This window comes from Carassius auratus, chromosome 14 (genome assembly GCF_003368295.1).
Source record: "Carassius auratus strain Wakin chromosome 14, ASM336829v1, whole genome shotgun sequence".
NCBI lineage: Eukaryota > Metazoa > Chordata > Actinopteri > Cypriniformes > Cyprinidae > Carassius > Carassius auratus.
In genome coordinates, this window is record NC_039256.1 from 25,828,912 (window position 1) to 25,844,654 (window position 15,743).

General features: G+C 36.2%; 2 protein-coding genes across 2 annotated transcripts; one reads left to right on the top strand and one right to left on the bottom strand.

The window, feature by feature from the left end:
• Positions 1-544: 544 nt before the first annotated feature.
• On the top strand, positions 545-7,872 carry LOC113114138 (tryptophan 2,3-dioxygenase A-like). Its single transcript, XM_026280918.1, has 12 exons — positions 545-956; positions 1,104-1,206; positions 1,506-1,596; positions 1,990-2,060; positions 3,083-3,210; positions 3,475-3,661; positions 3,896-4,003; positions 4,075-4,186; positions 4,272-4,329; positions 5,613-5,692; positions 5,860-5,950; positions 6,142-7,872. The coding sequence occupies exons 1-12, from the start codon at positions 922-924 to the stop codon at positions 6,299-6,301; spliced, it is 1,224 nt and encodes a 407-aa protein (XP_026136703.1). The 5' UTR covers positions 545-921; the 3' UTR covers positions 6,302-7,872.
• On the bottom strand, positions 6,603-12,611 carry ctso (cathepsin O). The gene is made up of 8 exons (XM_026280920.1): positions 12,252-12,611; positions 11,755-11,863; positions 11,535-11,674; positions 11,231-11,398; positions 9,900-10,021; positions 8,880-9,043; positions 8,407-8,499; positions 6,603-8,086 (listed from the first exon to the last, which is right to left on the bottom strand). The coding sequence occupies exons 1-8, from the start codon at positions 12,417-12,419 to the stop codon at positions 8,052-8,054; spliced, it is 999 nt and encodes a 332-aa protein (XP_026136705.1). The 5' UTR covers positions 12,420-12,611; the 3' UTR covers positions 6,603-8,051.
• Between the last annotated feature and the right edge of the window lie 3,132 nt (positions 12,612-15,743).

The window sequence follows — 15,743 nt, forward strand, 5'->3', positions numbered from 1 at the left end:
CCACAATTTCAGCTGAAAAGCGTGTATATTTACACATTAGACAAAGACTGATCATCTAAGGCTCCATAAACAGTTTAATCATCCCAGATTCTCTCATACAAGATTTTCCAAGAATACAAGCATAAATGAGTCCACGGAAATGATTCAGTGAATGCAAACGATTCAAATGACGCATGACTCACCATTCGTGTTGACTGCCAAACGTTCCTTCTGCATCCAATGCACATGGATACTGATCTTCAAAACCCTAAAACAGAAGCACAATGGAAAGTGTAAGCGGGTACATTTATTTGTGCATAACAGATCACTGACATAATCAAATATCAAACATTATTATTTTGTGCAACAGAACCAAATTTAGCACGGCAAACTTCAGGGATTAAAAACACTAGTACAAAAAAAAATAATAAAGTATTACAGTAAATACATGTATGCTAAATTAACACTGACACTCAATGGACATAATGAGTTCAAGTTTATATTGGAGTATGCTAGTACGTCAAAATGTTCTATAAACATTTCTAGAAACTGTAAAAAGACTGTCCAGTAGAAATAAGACATAATTCTGTCATTTTTATTGGGAGTCAATATAGGAGCGCTGTTGAAATCCAACTGCCTAGGTCCATCTGAACCCTCTGACATGATCCCATACGTTCAGTTTATGTACAAAAGCCCTGCTCATAATGTTATGAAGTCAAAGTTCTGTTTCAATTTGCCTGTTTCAGTTCGATTTCACCTCAGATAAGAAAAAGACAAAGTACGATGTATGTTGAACATGGACAGAAGGGAGGTGGGATGGATCTGGAGGGGATTGGTCAGTCAGCATGGACAGAAACCTTATAAACCGTCTCAACATCCTTGAGATCTGCCTTGTTGAAGTGGAGGGAAAGAAAACAATCCAGCTCGTCTCATATTTCAGCCATGAGTGGATGTCCTTATTTTCAGAAGAAATTTGTGTAAGCTTTCAACATATTTAGATCATTGAAATTATGCAATGATACTCTCAAAGCCACAATTCTTCAAGATCATGTTTCTGCCATATCTGAAATCAGAAGACAAAATGAAATGTGTATTTGCTGTTGATGCATTTGATGAAAATACAGGTCAAGCAGTAAGCAGCATCTGAAAGAAGATGAGAATGATGATTCTCAGACTGGAGTTAATAAGGCCAGCAAAGGAGGTATTATGTACGGTGACTATCTGCAGGTAAACTACACATTAGCTCATGCTTATTAATGATATATTTTTAATAAGCATAAAGCATAGCTTCTCCTAAAATAGTTCATGATTAATTGGCCGGCAGCCCTGGAATCTCAAGTTTATTATAATGGTCTGTATGTTCTTCCTTAGTTGCCAAATTAATTAACACTGGGGAATGCATGCATTTCAGATTTTAATGGCAAATAGTGAACTACTCCGTTTTATGTTCTAATTCAAAAAATGGTAATTTCAGACTTTTTTTTGGCTTGCTTTCCATGAAACAAAAAATGTTCTCTCATCCCCAGCTGGATAAAATAGTGACATCTCAGGTGCTTCAAAGTGAGCTGAAGGGAAACAAGATCCATGACGAACATCTGTTCATCGTCACACATCAAGGTGAGCCAAACAAACGCTAAACAGCCTTCGGGCAAATCAGTCTTAGCCTCTCTCCAATGAACGCTCCAAAAACACGACACATTTCCCTGTTTAAGAAAGCTGAAAGTTGACAAGTTTCACCGCAGACAAAAATAGCTAAGATTAACTCAAAAACAACATATAGCTGAACAAAACCTGTGTTCTGTAACTGATTTAACATCACAATCAAGCATCTACCACAGCATTACTCAAACTCATGCTCATAACACGTACACAAATAAATACACGCTGAAATGTAACAACTTCCATGACCTTGGAGTTCAGTGGCACTGCACCTCAGCACATTTACCTTGGAATGTAATGACTTTTCACATGTAACCTGAGGAAATGATTAACTCATTCCATGCATTGCAGCATATGAACTGTGGTTTAAACAAGTTCTGTGGGAGCTGGACTCAGTGAGAGAAATCTTCATCAGTGGACATGTGAGTATCCTCAAACATGAAGACTCGAGAACAGCTGCAGTTAACAGCTTTAGCTCCCTAACTTGAATGGGCCTGCTTTGAATCAGTGTAACACGATTAAGATTTAATAAGTCACCTATTAAAAATTGGTCAAAGATCATTTTTTAGGAGAATGTTCCATCTAATGAAGGTTCAAGGCTGACAGGGCACAAAGAAGAGATTAGCGAGAGATGATAAATGGTTTTCATAAAAATCTCTAAATAAGACACCAATTCAGACAGAACCAGGGCAATTATCTGAATGTGATTATCTTTTATTTTGTGCTTTTCTGCATTAGCATTCAAAAGTACGGCTGGTAGGATTTTTTTGTAAGAAGTCTCTTATGTTCGCTAAAGCTGTAATATTGTGAAATATTGTGAAAATAAATGCTTTCTGTTTTAATATATATTATGGTAAAGGCTGAATTTCCAGCAGTCATTCCTCCAGTCTTCAGTATTAATCAATGTAATATGCCAATTTATGCTCAAGAAACATTTATTATTATTATCAACAACACTGAAAACAGTTGGGCTTCGTAATATTACCGTGGAAAAAGTTATATATTTTTTTCAGGATTCTTTGATGAATAGAAAGTTCAAAAGAATGGTACAAAAATCTTTTTTAACCTTGTAAATGTCATTATTTCGTCATTGTTGAATACAACTATTAAAATGTTTAAAAACTAGTGTTTTGTTTTTTATATTACTTCTCATTTTTTAAGGATATTTGGGATTCTTGTCAAAGCGCCACATATGCATGCTTCTAAACCTAATAAAAAAAAAAAATCAGTTCATTTATTGTTTGGGGGCTTTCAGGACAAAGATGAACAGCCCAAACCTTCAGTTTTCTGATGTACGTAGTTCAGTTCAAAGAAAGGATGTGCTCTGCAGCTTGAGGCTGCCACCTTCAGTCTACTTTAAGACACTTCTCTAGTTAATGTCATGTGTCAGGGACATTATAAAGACTGCTGGAAATGAGTCTAAGTGTACTTCATATTTCCTCAGGTACGTGACGAGCGAAACATGCTCAAGGTCAACACTCGCATCCACAGGATTGTGATGATATTCAGATTGCTGCTTGACCAGTTCGCTGTTCTGGAAACCATGACTGCCTTAGACTTCTATGACTTCAGGTAAGGTGGATATATTTCTCATTAATTCGAGTCTCACTGCCAAACAACTGCTGAAAACAAGTATTACATTTCCTGTGCAAACTTGCTGTTGGAAATGTGCTAACACTCAAGAGATTGGAGATAGCTAACTTAGTAAACAAGCATTAGATGGCACTAATTTGTTAAATCAAAATCAATGGCAGTGTTTAGCATAATTGCATTTAGCTCGATTGACCTGCGTTTTTCTGTGTGTGTGTGTGTGTGTGTGTGTGTGTGTGCGCACAGGGAATATCTCTCACCTGCTTCAGGCTTCCAGAGTCTGCAGTTTCGATTGTTGGAAAACAAGATTGGGGTCCCGCACAACCAGAGGGTCCCCTACAACAGAAGGCATTATCGGGACAATTTCCGTGACCGGGAAAGTGAGCTGCTCCTCCATTCAGAGCAGGAGCCCACGCTGCTGCAGCTAGTGGAGGTAAACCTGAGGGAAATGACATTATAAGATGAAATATTAGCTGTGAAGTCATGAATACTGTATTAATCAATGAAATTCAGCACAAGAACCATAACTTACTGGATTTCATTGCAGGTTATTGGTATTCAGAGAGGAATAGGTTACGTAGCCAATTTATATATCAAGTCAGGATTCATCTAACAGACGGCAAGCTGCTGATTAACATTTCTCATAAGCACTCTCAATACTTTCTAGCAATGGCTGGAGAGAACGCCCGGCTTGGAGGAAGATGGCTTTCATTTTTGGGGGAAACTGGAAAGCAGTATTTTTGAGGGGTTCAGGAAAGAGAAGGAAAAAATAGAGGTATGTGGAGGATCCCTGGATAATTCTGTGGCATGCTTACGTCAGTGACAACTCTTGTTTCCTCTTAATAGAAAAAAACAGCCTCCGAGATGAAAGAGGAGATGATGGCCGAGCTCAGTAAGCAGAGAGATATTTTCTTATCGCTCTTTGATGAGAAAAGACATGATCACTTAGTAAGCACAGGTCAGCAAAGCTCTCGAGACGCTGCAGAGATACAGTGTCAAGTGACACATCCTTTGGTACAAGTGAATATCTTCTGTCTGTGCAGGTCAGAGGAAGCTGTCTTATAAAGCACTGCAAGGAGCACTGATGATCTACTTCTACAGGTACATCTACATCTATCTGCAGGACCACCTGCTCATTTAATCACCAAATCAGTTCAAACATGCTGTTCTAGGACTCAACAAGGCTTCCTTAAAATAAAAGAAAATAAAAAATAAAAAAAAGAACAGAGATAATGGTAGTATTGTGAAATATTTGTAAATTTTAAATAACTGTTTTCTATTTCAATATATGTTAAAATATTATTTATTTCTGTGACGGCATAGCCATCAGCCATTTCTCCAGTCTTCAGTGTCATGATCCTTCAGAAATCTTTCTAATACCGATCTGTTCTTCCAAGAAACATGTCTTATCATCAGTTGTGAAATAATTCTCAGGGTTCTTTGATGAAAGTTCAAAAGAACATCATTTTCCTACTGTACAAATCTTTTGGAACAATATAGGCCTACGTTTTTTAACTGTCGCTTTCGACCAATTTAAAGTGCCACTATTATGGAAGTGTAATGAAAATTACATATTTTGGTTTTGGGAGTCCCCAACAACAGGTCGACATACATGCGAGGTCAAAAAACACATTCATTGTCTTATAATATGCATTTATTTTTTACCTTCTTTGATCAACGACGTCCAAACGATTCTTTTAACGACTCATTTTCTCAAACCCTTTCTTTGCGTGTCGCTAATCTGCGGTGATTGGTCTCAATTTCATTATATTATGCCTGTAATGCTGATAAAGCAACGTTTGTGAGCCAGTGCTGCTTTGTGTACAGCGTTACCAGGGAAACCGATATTTTACCGCTCTAAAAAGCAGCACTTAGTGGCAAAGAATGAACTTGCATTTGCATTCAGACCAACACGAAAAGACCAACAAGTGGGCGGACAATATGCTAATGTTTTATGTTGACGTCAACATGATACGGCCTGGGATTCCTTTATATATATATATATAGCCTATACGTGTGTGTGTGTGTAAAAAAATATATAGAACTGTATTTTGAAATTAACATTAACCAGGACAAATGTTAATTGTTAGTTCATGTTATTGGTATTCCTGTAGTGTTTGAAACTTACATATTTGAAAACCAACCCAAGTCACATTTGACTCTCTTGTCTGAAAGATGCTACAAAACATTACCTTAATATTTATAAATATAGTTTTAATATGATTTAATATGGCACTTCTTGATATATGTCATGGTACTGAATGATACTTGCCATTTATTTACTACTTACATGATACTCCACTCAAAAGAATACCATGGTACTTTTCCTGAAAATGTTTTCTGAAAGCTCATTTGTAATTCTACTTATTGCCATCTGCTCTCAGGGAGGAGCCTCGATTTCAGGTTCCTTTCCAGCTCCTGACATCTCTGATGGACATCGACACCCTCATGACAAAATGGAGATGTATGTGACACCACTGAAAGCACAAAGCATCAGAACAACAAATAAACCGGACCTAAAACACCCTGTGGGGCAAAGCCTATTAGGAGTGTCAACAACACTGAATAAAAGATAACACTTGCATATCAATTTTACTTCCTGAATAATTTATAGCAGGAATTTTCCCCTAGACAACCATGTGTGTATGGTGCACAGAATGATTGGCAGTAAAGACGGCACGGGTGGCTCATCAGGCTATCAGTACCTGCGCTCCACTGTCAGGTAGGCCAAATAATCTGGGACAAACCCAGCCTTCAGATGAAACGCTCATAATTCATGCATTTATTGGAATTATCCATGTGAAACACAATGCTGGAAAGATGTGAATTGGCAGCAATATTCCTTCTACTAAACAAAAACCACTTTAAAACAAGAACAGGATGTATTGATAGGCCTTATGTATGTTTTGCCAGTGATCGCTACAAGGTGTTTGTGGATCTGTTTAACCTGGCCACCTTCCTGGTCCCGAGAGAGTGGGTTCCCAAGCTGGACCCGAGTGAGCACCGCTTCCTGTACATGGCTGAATGCTGCGACAGCTCCTACTGCAGCAGCAGCAGCGATGACTCAGACTAAACAGATGGAGGGATGAGGAAAGGAGGTATACAGAAGAAGAAAAACGCTTCCCATCACCAAGATTTATGCCACCAAAAACTTTTTAAATGACAGAATAAGAGGATACAAAGTTGTGCTGATTTAACAGAAGTTCTAGAATATGAATTGAAAAGTTTTGAATATGAAAAGTCAATTTAACAACAGTGTCAACAAAATATCTACATCAGTAAAACTGTTGATGCACTTGTGTATATACTGTCAATATAATATATTTTAATATGTAATAAACTGATTTCCATTTTGTAAATAAAATACACACATATAGAGAAACGTCTTGTTTATTTGAAAAAAAAAATGTTTTTTGTCAAAATGTAAACTTTAGATAGAATAGGGTTTATATGTGACTCTGGATCACAAAAGTGTCAAATTGTTTTTATTGAGATTTAGATATAGATAGATGTATCTGTAAGCTGAATAAAAAAGCTTTCCATTGATGCATGGTTTATTAGGATCGGACAATATTTGGTCGAGATGCATCTATTTGAAAATCTGGAATCTGATGGTGCAAAATAAAAAAGAAAGAAATCTAAATACTGAGAAAATTGCTTTTTAAGTCGTCCAAATGTATTCTTAGCAATGCATATTATTAATCAGAAATTAAGTTTTGATATATTTACTGTATGACATCTACAAAATATCTTTTTTTTTTTTTTTGGCTATTGCTAAAAAATATACCCCATCGACTGAAGACTGGTTTTGTGGTCCAAGGTCATATATTTACATTTAGCAGACGCTTTTATCCAAAGCGACTTACAAATGAGGACAATAGAAGCAATCAAAATCAACAAAAGTAAGCTTAATGCAGTACACATAGCAAGGTTTTTAAAATTATATAATAAAAAGAAAACAAAAAAAAAAAATGATAAAAAGATAGAATAGGAAAAAAAAAATAGAACAAGCTAGTTTTACGGGACGTTTTTCCTTTTGTTTATTGTATAATAAATAAAAAAGAAAACAAATAGAATAAAAAAAAGATTAGAGCCTAGTGTTAGTTTCTTCTTTTTTTTTAAATAAAACAAGCAGTTAGTAAAAAGAGTGCAAGTCTAAAACAGACATGCTTCTTTTAAGAACAGAATTAGAATAGAGTGCTAGAGTTAGATTTGTAGATAGTTATATACTATACGTGATCATTTCTGATTCTTTTTAAAATGCATTAGCAAATGCAAAACTGTAAAACAGAAACATTGTAGTTAAAAATGTTTATAAAAGCAGACATTTTTAATATCTGGTACATACTGTAGTAATAAGCATGTTTTCTTTCAAAACTCTTAGGGTTGTAATCAGTATTCATGTATAATAATATTTTCACATTTTTGCAGAAGTGTTCACTTGTGTCCTATATCAGTGCAATGTCACAATACAATACGTGTTCAGTTGAGCACTTGTATTCACTAACATTGTTTTCTACAGACTAAAACATCCTTCTGGACAAATCCAGACGGCGTGTGTTGCATAACTAAAATAGAATCCGGCTCTGACTGTGATTATTTTGGGCTACAGTGGCTGGGATTAGGAATGTGGTGTATTAGCTCTAATAGCAGCGTACTTGCGTTGTTTTGCATTGGAGAGGCAACAGGATTTGTTATCCACATCCCCATGAGAATCTTTCCAGTTCTCATCGGCAACACCGGATGATTTCCATCCTGAGGGTGATATTTTTAAATGTTGATCTGCCACGGTCTTTTCACAGAAGTACAAAGATTATTGACAATTACACAAAAACAGCAGCAACGTTGTCCGCAATGCCTGGGAAAAGAGAAAGACTGGCTGTTGATTGACATCTGACATTGCACAGAGTCATTCAAAGCAACCGACAAACAAGGTCATGTCTTCAAAATAACATCGCTACTTCATTTCTAAATCATCTGATATGAATTTAAAGATGATCAACTAAGCATTTATGATTCGATTTTTACATTACAAACAGTACTGACTGTTTGCCAACGTCCAAACATTTCATGAATATTTATGAACGCACACAATGCCTCACAGCAGCATTGCGAGTGTCACTGTGACTGTCAACAAGGCAAAAAAGGCATTAAAAGTGGGTCACTATATAAACTTACCACACATGTCATTCCCTATTCTTATGTAAGCATATCCATTGTCACCCCACGAGGTCCCCCATGAATTGCGTACTATCCAATATGGCACTTCCCCTGTAACAAAATATGAAGACACATCATTGAAAATATACCCCCAAATGGTAAATGATTAATAACAAGTCATTCTACATGATTAATAAAGCTAGCAGTAACAGTTTTGGCATCCATTTCTCTACTTTACCCTGAAAGTACCTAATTTAAACTAGTAAACAAACAAGAGAAAACAAATCATGGCAGAGGATAAATGCTGCGGACAGCTTGCTGATTATAGTGCAGACACATCAGGATGTTGGCGCACAGCCAGTGTTTGCCAGTGTCGGCTCAATTTTGTGCCCTTGACAGGACGTAATCCGTGAAGGCCAGCGCTCTGAACCTTTATATGCTCCGAGGCACAAGTAAAGAGTGTTTAACCGCCCGTGTCTGTGTGTGTGTACCTGTGGTATCATAACCAGTGATCAGGACAGCATGGTTAGCGTTGTGGCTGGAGCAGTGGTGCTGAATGATGCCACCCAGGTAATCCTGCCAGCTGATGGCATCCACAATGACAACGAGAGGACCCGACTCCACCAGCACACTCTTCATCACCTCCTCCTGTCCACTACCGCAACATACAGTTGAAGTCAAATGCTGTCCTCAGTGTGAACAGATGGATCTCAAAATCATACAGTCATTGTTGGAAAGCGTTCAAATGCACAGAAAGGCTGGAAAACCATTCTTTTTCTGAAGAACAGCAGGCAGTTTAACTGTTCAGGACAAACAAGGGACTTATGAACAACGATCACTAAACAAAAATAAAGGGGTCTTCAACTGGAACAATCCCATGGGACTCTGCACACAATACTTAGATTGACTTAATTGATTACTTGATTGATTTCCAAATTGAACTCAAAAATACTGCACAATTTAAAATAACTATTTTCTATTTCAATACACAGTATTTTCAACTTCAATTTATTCCTGTAAAGCTGAATGTTCAGCATCATTACTCCAGTCTTTAGAGTCACACCACTCAGAAATCATCCTTATATGCTGTTTGGGTGTTCAAGATTATTATTATTTAATATCAACATTGATTGTTGATCATTTTAACTTTAAAACATAGCTTTCAGGATTCTTAGATTAATAGAAAGTTTGAAAGACTGTCATTTTTGAAACCAAACCATGGATCATCCTAATAAGAAAACATGACAGAGTGACATCTGACACAAATGTAAGACAACGAAGCACAGGTCAGAAGTGCTTGGTTGTGTATTTGACCAGCATTACGTGGGCTTTGTGAGTGTACAGTCAGTGGCCGTTCAGCACCTGACCCTAAGTTGCAAACAGAGTTGACAAGAACAGATGAGTAAACATAAAACCTTGGCCCACATCCCGACAAACTTCAACCTTGAGTTTTAATAGTACATGAGGTCTACACTGCAAAGCTCAAGCCATCTGCATGCTACATCCATTACCTGAAGTCATAAGCTGAGTAATTCCTCACTGTCACTCCAGCGTGAGACTGAGGAAAGAACTGGCAGATCCCAGCCATGTCTTTGAAGGGATACTCCGCCTCATTCACCAACTTCAGTTTGGTCTGAAAAAGGATACACAAAACAGAATGTGCCAATGGAATTTCTGGGATGATAAACACCTTTGATCAGCAGCTTGTTGTGGCTGGAACAGACCAATTCTTTTTTTTTTTTTTTTCACTTTCATGTTTTAACCCTCTCAAAACTGCTGCAGCCAGCTAATGAATTAACACCCTTACTAAAATACTAATTAAGAATCTTCTCAAAAAAAGGTGTAATTTAAAAGCATAGAATGTGCACTTCACAACACATATAACAGATCTGTCCAACATAATTACTGCTTTTAATCAGCTGTAAGAGTCTTGTTTGCAAATGTAAAAATAATGATTATAGGGTGATAATAATAACCTGTATAAACTTTGTTGCAAAACGGTTTAAAAGTTCGGGGGCTGTAAGATTTTTTTAATCAAAATTGAAGAAAGAACTGTAATATTGTGAAATATTGTCACAATTTAAAATAAATGTTTTCTATTTTAATAATATTATTATATGTGAACCTGGACTACAAAACCAACCAAGTAGCACAGGTATATTTGTAGCAATAGCCAACAAAACATTGTATAGGTTAAAATTATCTATTTTTCTTTTATGCTAAAAATCATTAGGATATTAAGTAAAGATCATGTTCCATGAAGATACTTTATAAATTTACAACCATAAATATATCAACATTTTTTGAGTAGTAATATGCATTGCTAAGGGCTTCATTTGGACAACTTTAAAGGAGCTTTTCCTCAATATTTGGACTTTTTTTGCACCCTCAGATTCCAGATTTTCACATTAAATTGTTTTATTTCATATTGTCCTATCTTAACAAACCATACATCAAAGATTGTTTGTTAAGCAGATGATGTATTAAAAGAAAAAAAACTGTATATAAATAAAAACTGACTCTTGTGACTGATTTTGTTTTCCATGGTCCATATACAGTATATACACATATACATATATACACAAAGAGAGAGAGAGAGAGAGAGGGAGAGATAGGCAGCCATTTCTCTAGTCTCAGTGTTAATCCTTCAGAAATGAATCTTATATGCCGATTTGGTGCTCAATAAAAATTTCTAATTATTATCAATGTCGAAAACATTTTGGAAAGAGGTATCCAAACCATCAAAATTTATGGCTGTGATTGCATTATCAATAACAATAAACATTATTTAACCTCTCCCAGTTATATCATCACAAGAAAAAGAGAAAGCGGATGACAGCACCTGTGCCAACCAATCCAGAGCTCCAACAGGAGATCCGCCATTGCAGCCCTCGTTTTCATAAGAGCAGTCTATAACCTGCTGCACACTGAGCTGCTGCAGTTTCCCACCATCTTTAGCAGATACCGTTTCAATGGCCTCCACCACACTGAAGGCCCAGCATCCTCCACACTAGATGAAAACGCAAGAAGAAATGCAGAGTAAACCTAACTATAACGTGCACACAGTAAGAAAAAAAATGTTTTGAGCATTTGCATGAGTGGAAAAAGATCACAAGTAAACCCTAGTCTTAATATCAACGCCATACCGACTCCTGGTTTCGGACTGGTCCGACAATTCCATGGTCCCTCCAATCAAACTTGGGTGGATAACTGTTCTTAACTTGAATTCCAGTCCTAGAGGGGTCAAACTTTGGAGTCGTCTCAGTCCGGGCTGTCAGATATCGCTCTGAGAATAAATGAGACATGCTAGATGACATCACACAACGTGCATTCATCTGTAAGCATCCATAACCTGCATATAGTCACCTTTGAATTGCTGTGGAGATAAGTCTGAGAACTGGTTGATGCCATAACGTGCAGACTGGTTTGATCTCTCCAGTACTGAATTCAGAAAGGCTTGTCTCTTGAGGGAGTTCTACAATCAGACAAAACAAGAGCCCTTGAACAACAGGTGAGATGAGGAAATATGTCACATCACATGACAGAAATTACTGGCATTGCCTACATATATAATGTTCCGTAAAAGTCATATTTTATATTGAGACAAGTAGTAGCTGTACATTTACTTTATGGTTTTAATCAGCTAGTTATTGTCTGTCTCTCAAAACCGAGTAAGCTGCCTAAGTAGACAACATTTCTAGGCACCCAAGGCGCATTAAACTGTATTTGCTATGACGCCTAGAGCTACTACAGTGTCTACTAAGGCAGTCCACTAGGTTTTAAAACACATACTTATCGTATTTAATGCTTAGCTATATTTTATATATACTATTACTATATTTTATTTAATAGACTAAATGTACCTGAAAATGAAGCCGTCTTTGATAGTGTTCAATGTTTTCATGTCCTCGCTGAAACGTCTTCAGTCGTTCTCCGTCCGTCAGATTTTTTCTGGTTAGTTCGACGCTGTTGGATCCCGTGAGCAGTTCATGGTAAATTATCAAAGCAACTAATGTTAAAATAAACGCCATTTAAATAGAGTCATTAGTAAACGTTCAGTTAATAATTGTGTACACCTAAACAACTTTCATTTCTGCTCTCGGCTATTTCCTGCAGCAGATCAGAGGGCTCTATCGCCCTCTCGCGGCGGATGAACAAAAATTACCTGAGATAAACGGACTCTTCAAACGTGAAAATAAATCACCAATGAATCACAGACGAAAAGGTTATACACACTAAACTGAATAACATGAAATTAATACTGTAGCGTCTAATTAAATTCGAAAGCAAGTTTTCCTAAGGCTTTCCAAGAAGCTAAAGATCACACTCAATGGTGCCCATGGGTTACTCCTTTACCTGCTGAAAAACAAACAAACAAACAAACAAACAAACAAACAACAACAATAGAAACCATAACAGAAGTTCTAACGGTTTCCACTACAAATAATATTGCACACATTACAAACCATCAGCTTTTAACCATTAAAACCATAAAAAATTTGACTTTTTTGGGACTTTAATAGTTTTTTTTTTTTTTTACAATAGAAGGCGACCAATTACCAAAGGAGACCAAAATACATCCATAGAAAGTCATAAAAAAAGTATATATATATATATATATATATATATATATATATATATATATATATATATTTTTTATTTTGTTTAATTGTGAAGCTGTTTATAATTACATTAAATTGTAAATGTTATAGTAATTAAGTAGTATTTAATCTAAGGAGTGATGCTTTATTTTTACTGTCCCAATTTCACCAGCTCGACTATATATTTGACTATTCGACTATTTATATATAAATATTTATATAATAATAATAAATATGCCAAAAATACACATAATTTAATATTTATATCAGTATTTAATATTTAACTATGTTTGCCTTTATAAAAATCCAATTAGCTCTTTTTTTTACCCTCTTTTGTTCAGATTGGAACAAATTTATTCCATTATGGCCGGTGCCCCAACAGAGTTTATTTGCCCATCCATCTATGTCAGTGTTGTTATTGTTAACTAAAAAAATAAAATAAATAAATAAACTAGCTTTTAATTAAAATAAGTCAACCTGCAATAAAATGAAATGTAAACATTGGATTACATTTTTAAATGAATATTAGAAATGTAAATGAAAATGTAGCCTTGGCAACTAACCGAAATAAAATGCATAAAAAGTCCTAAATATTAATAAAAAATAAAGCTACTCTATGTATACATATATATTACAAAATCATATTTACTAAAACTACAATTCTAATGAAAAAAAAAGCTAATTCAAAATACTAATGACTTAATATAACACTGATTTGTGCTATTTGTGTAGAATTTAAACCTCACCCAAAGAAAGCAAGCAGTATAGACAATTATGACAAGTTTAATGCTGAGGCAGTATGTAACATAGGTAGCCCATATCATGACCCACATTTACTCACTGAGTGTCTGAGAATAGAGCTTCAGCCATTTCCTGACTGCAACCAAATATGACAGAAAACAAAACTGATCTCAGCATGGTCACAATACTATCCCCCAAAAACGAGAACACAAAAGAGACAGACACTCTTTTGCACGGACAAGATCCAGGAAAGATAAACTGTGCTAAGAGGCCACTTGAGAGAGAGAGAGAGAGAGAGAGAGAGAGAGATATTAATTATTATATGCAAATACTGTATATATTCATATATATATATTAGGTCCCCTTGCTTGGAACTGATTAGTATTCGCTGTAGGTATTCCATAGGATTTTCTTTAAATACGTTTAAAACATTTTCCTTCTATGTACAGAGAAATACTGTATATATTTCTACAAGGAAGTATAACGGTGATTCGTCGAAGAGTTTCGAGTGCTAATGGGACAGCGCTAAACATGGAGCTGCAGCATTTCAGCAGATGAAGGACGAGTTCGTTTGCATCTTGTTTAGCTACAAAAGCAGAGATACAAAGCAGACAGCCCTTCTATAAAAGCTCGGTTTCTGATCCTGCTTTCACGCTTGTCCACGAGAGAAGAGCTTTCCCCATCTGGAACAATATTATGCATGAGAACTTAAAAACGGTCAGCAAATTACATACACGAGACAACATTCGACACAAAATTTGTGGCTAACTGAGGAGACCAGAGAAATGAACTAAGAGGTACTTCCCACAGCCGTCTGTCAAAAGATGTCTTTTGAAATAGTCTTTCAAAAAGTAAGAGAAAAGGTATGTGTAAAAGTGTAAGGAGGCTGATGATGGTGCAATAGTCCAATCACGTCCACTTGAGGCGACCGATCATTCTACAGTGGTAGAGTTTATCGCCAGAGTCAGTGTGCTCACTGTCAATACTCCACTGCACACTCATAAAGATCGTCCCCCACAGTCTGGGCTCGGGGAGAGGATGATGGAGGAATGGGCTGGAGGTGGAGGAGGAGGAGGAGGTGCGTGTCCTCAGGATTTGTTGTCGTCGTACATGTCCAGTGATGCCTGGATGTCTGGGAGCTCCATCTCACAGGCGACGCTGCGCGGAGACACAGAATTACGGTTGAAGAAATGACCGCCTGAAAACAGACAAACAACAAAAATGATGGGGTTAGATTGAGACATTTGTTGTAATACTCTGTTTTGTGTACAGCAGGGGGGCAGAAATGAGATAGATGAAAGAAGGTATGATTCTTCTCAATGTTAATAAAATATTTAACATGTGGCTCCTGCTGACTGCAAAGATTTGTTTATCTCCTCCATAAAGGATGTGCTCAAATCTGACATTTCATCTCAGCACAAAATCAATGTCGGTCAGTTACGTGTAATCGACACTTTATAATGTCCTTGACACCAGACCAATTAATTACCAACAAGCTTCTCAGTGAATTTCTTTTATGAAAGTGTTTGGGTGTTTTGTGAATATACAGCACCCTGATTTAACCCTCATGTTGTCATTTTTACCTGAAAATGCTAATAAATTGCATTAGACTAAAATGTATTGAATTTGCTCACACAGGGCATAACAACTTCCCAAAAACTTTAGATTATTTCTGTACATTTTACCACCGCCTTCTTACCTTTTGTTAAAAATAACTTTCTCCAAACTTACCTTTAATAATGTTTCGTTTTTTTACTCAGAAACTAAGGTGCATAAGCACAGATCAATGAGGTATATGGCAAATCAGTTACAAAAATAAAAATAAAACCTGTGCTAAATAAGAAAACAAGTTGACAAAAATTTTGAATCCAAGATTTGGTTATTATCATACAAATACGAAAAACTATAAAAACTGTGTGAATTGCAGACTGTTAAGACAAACATGTGGATGTGCTGTTCCATAAAATCAGCTATTATTAAACTATTTCATAATACACCATATGTATGTAAAAC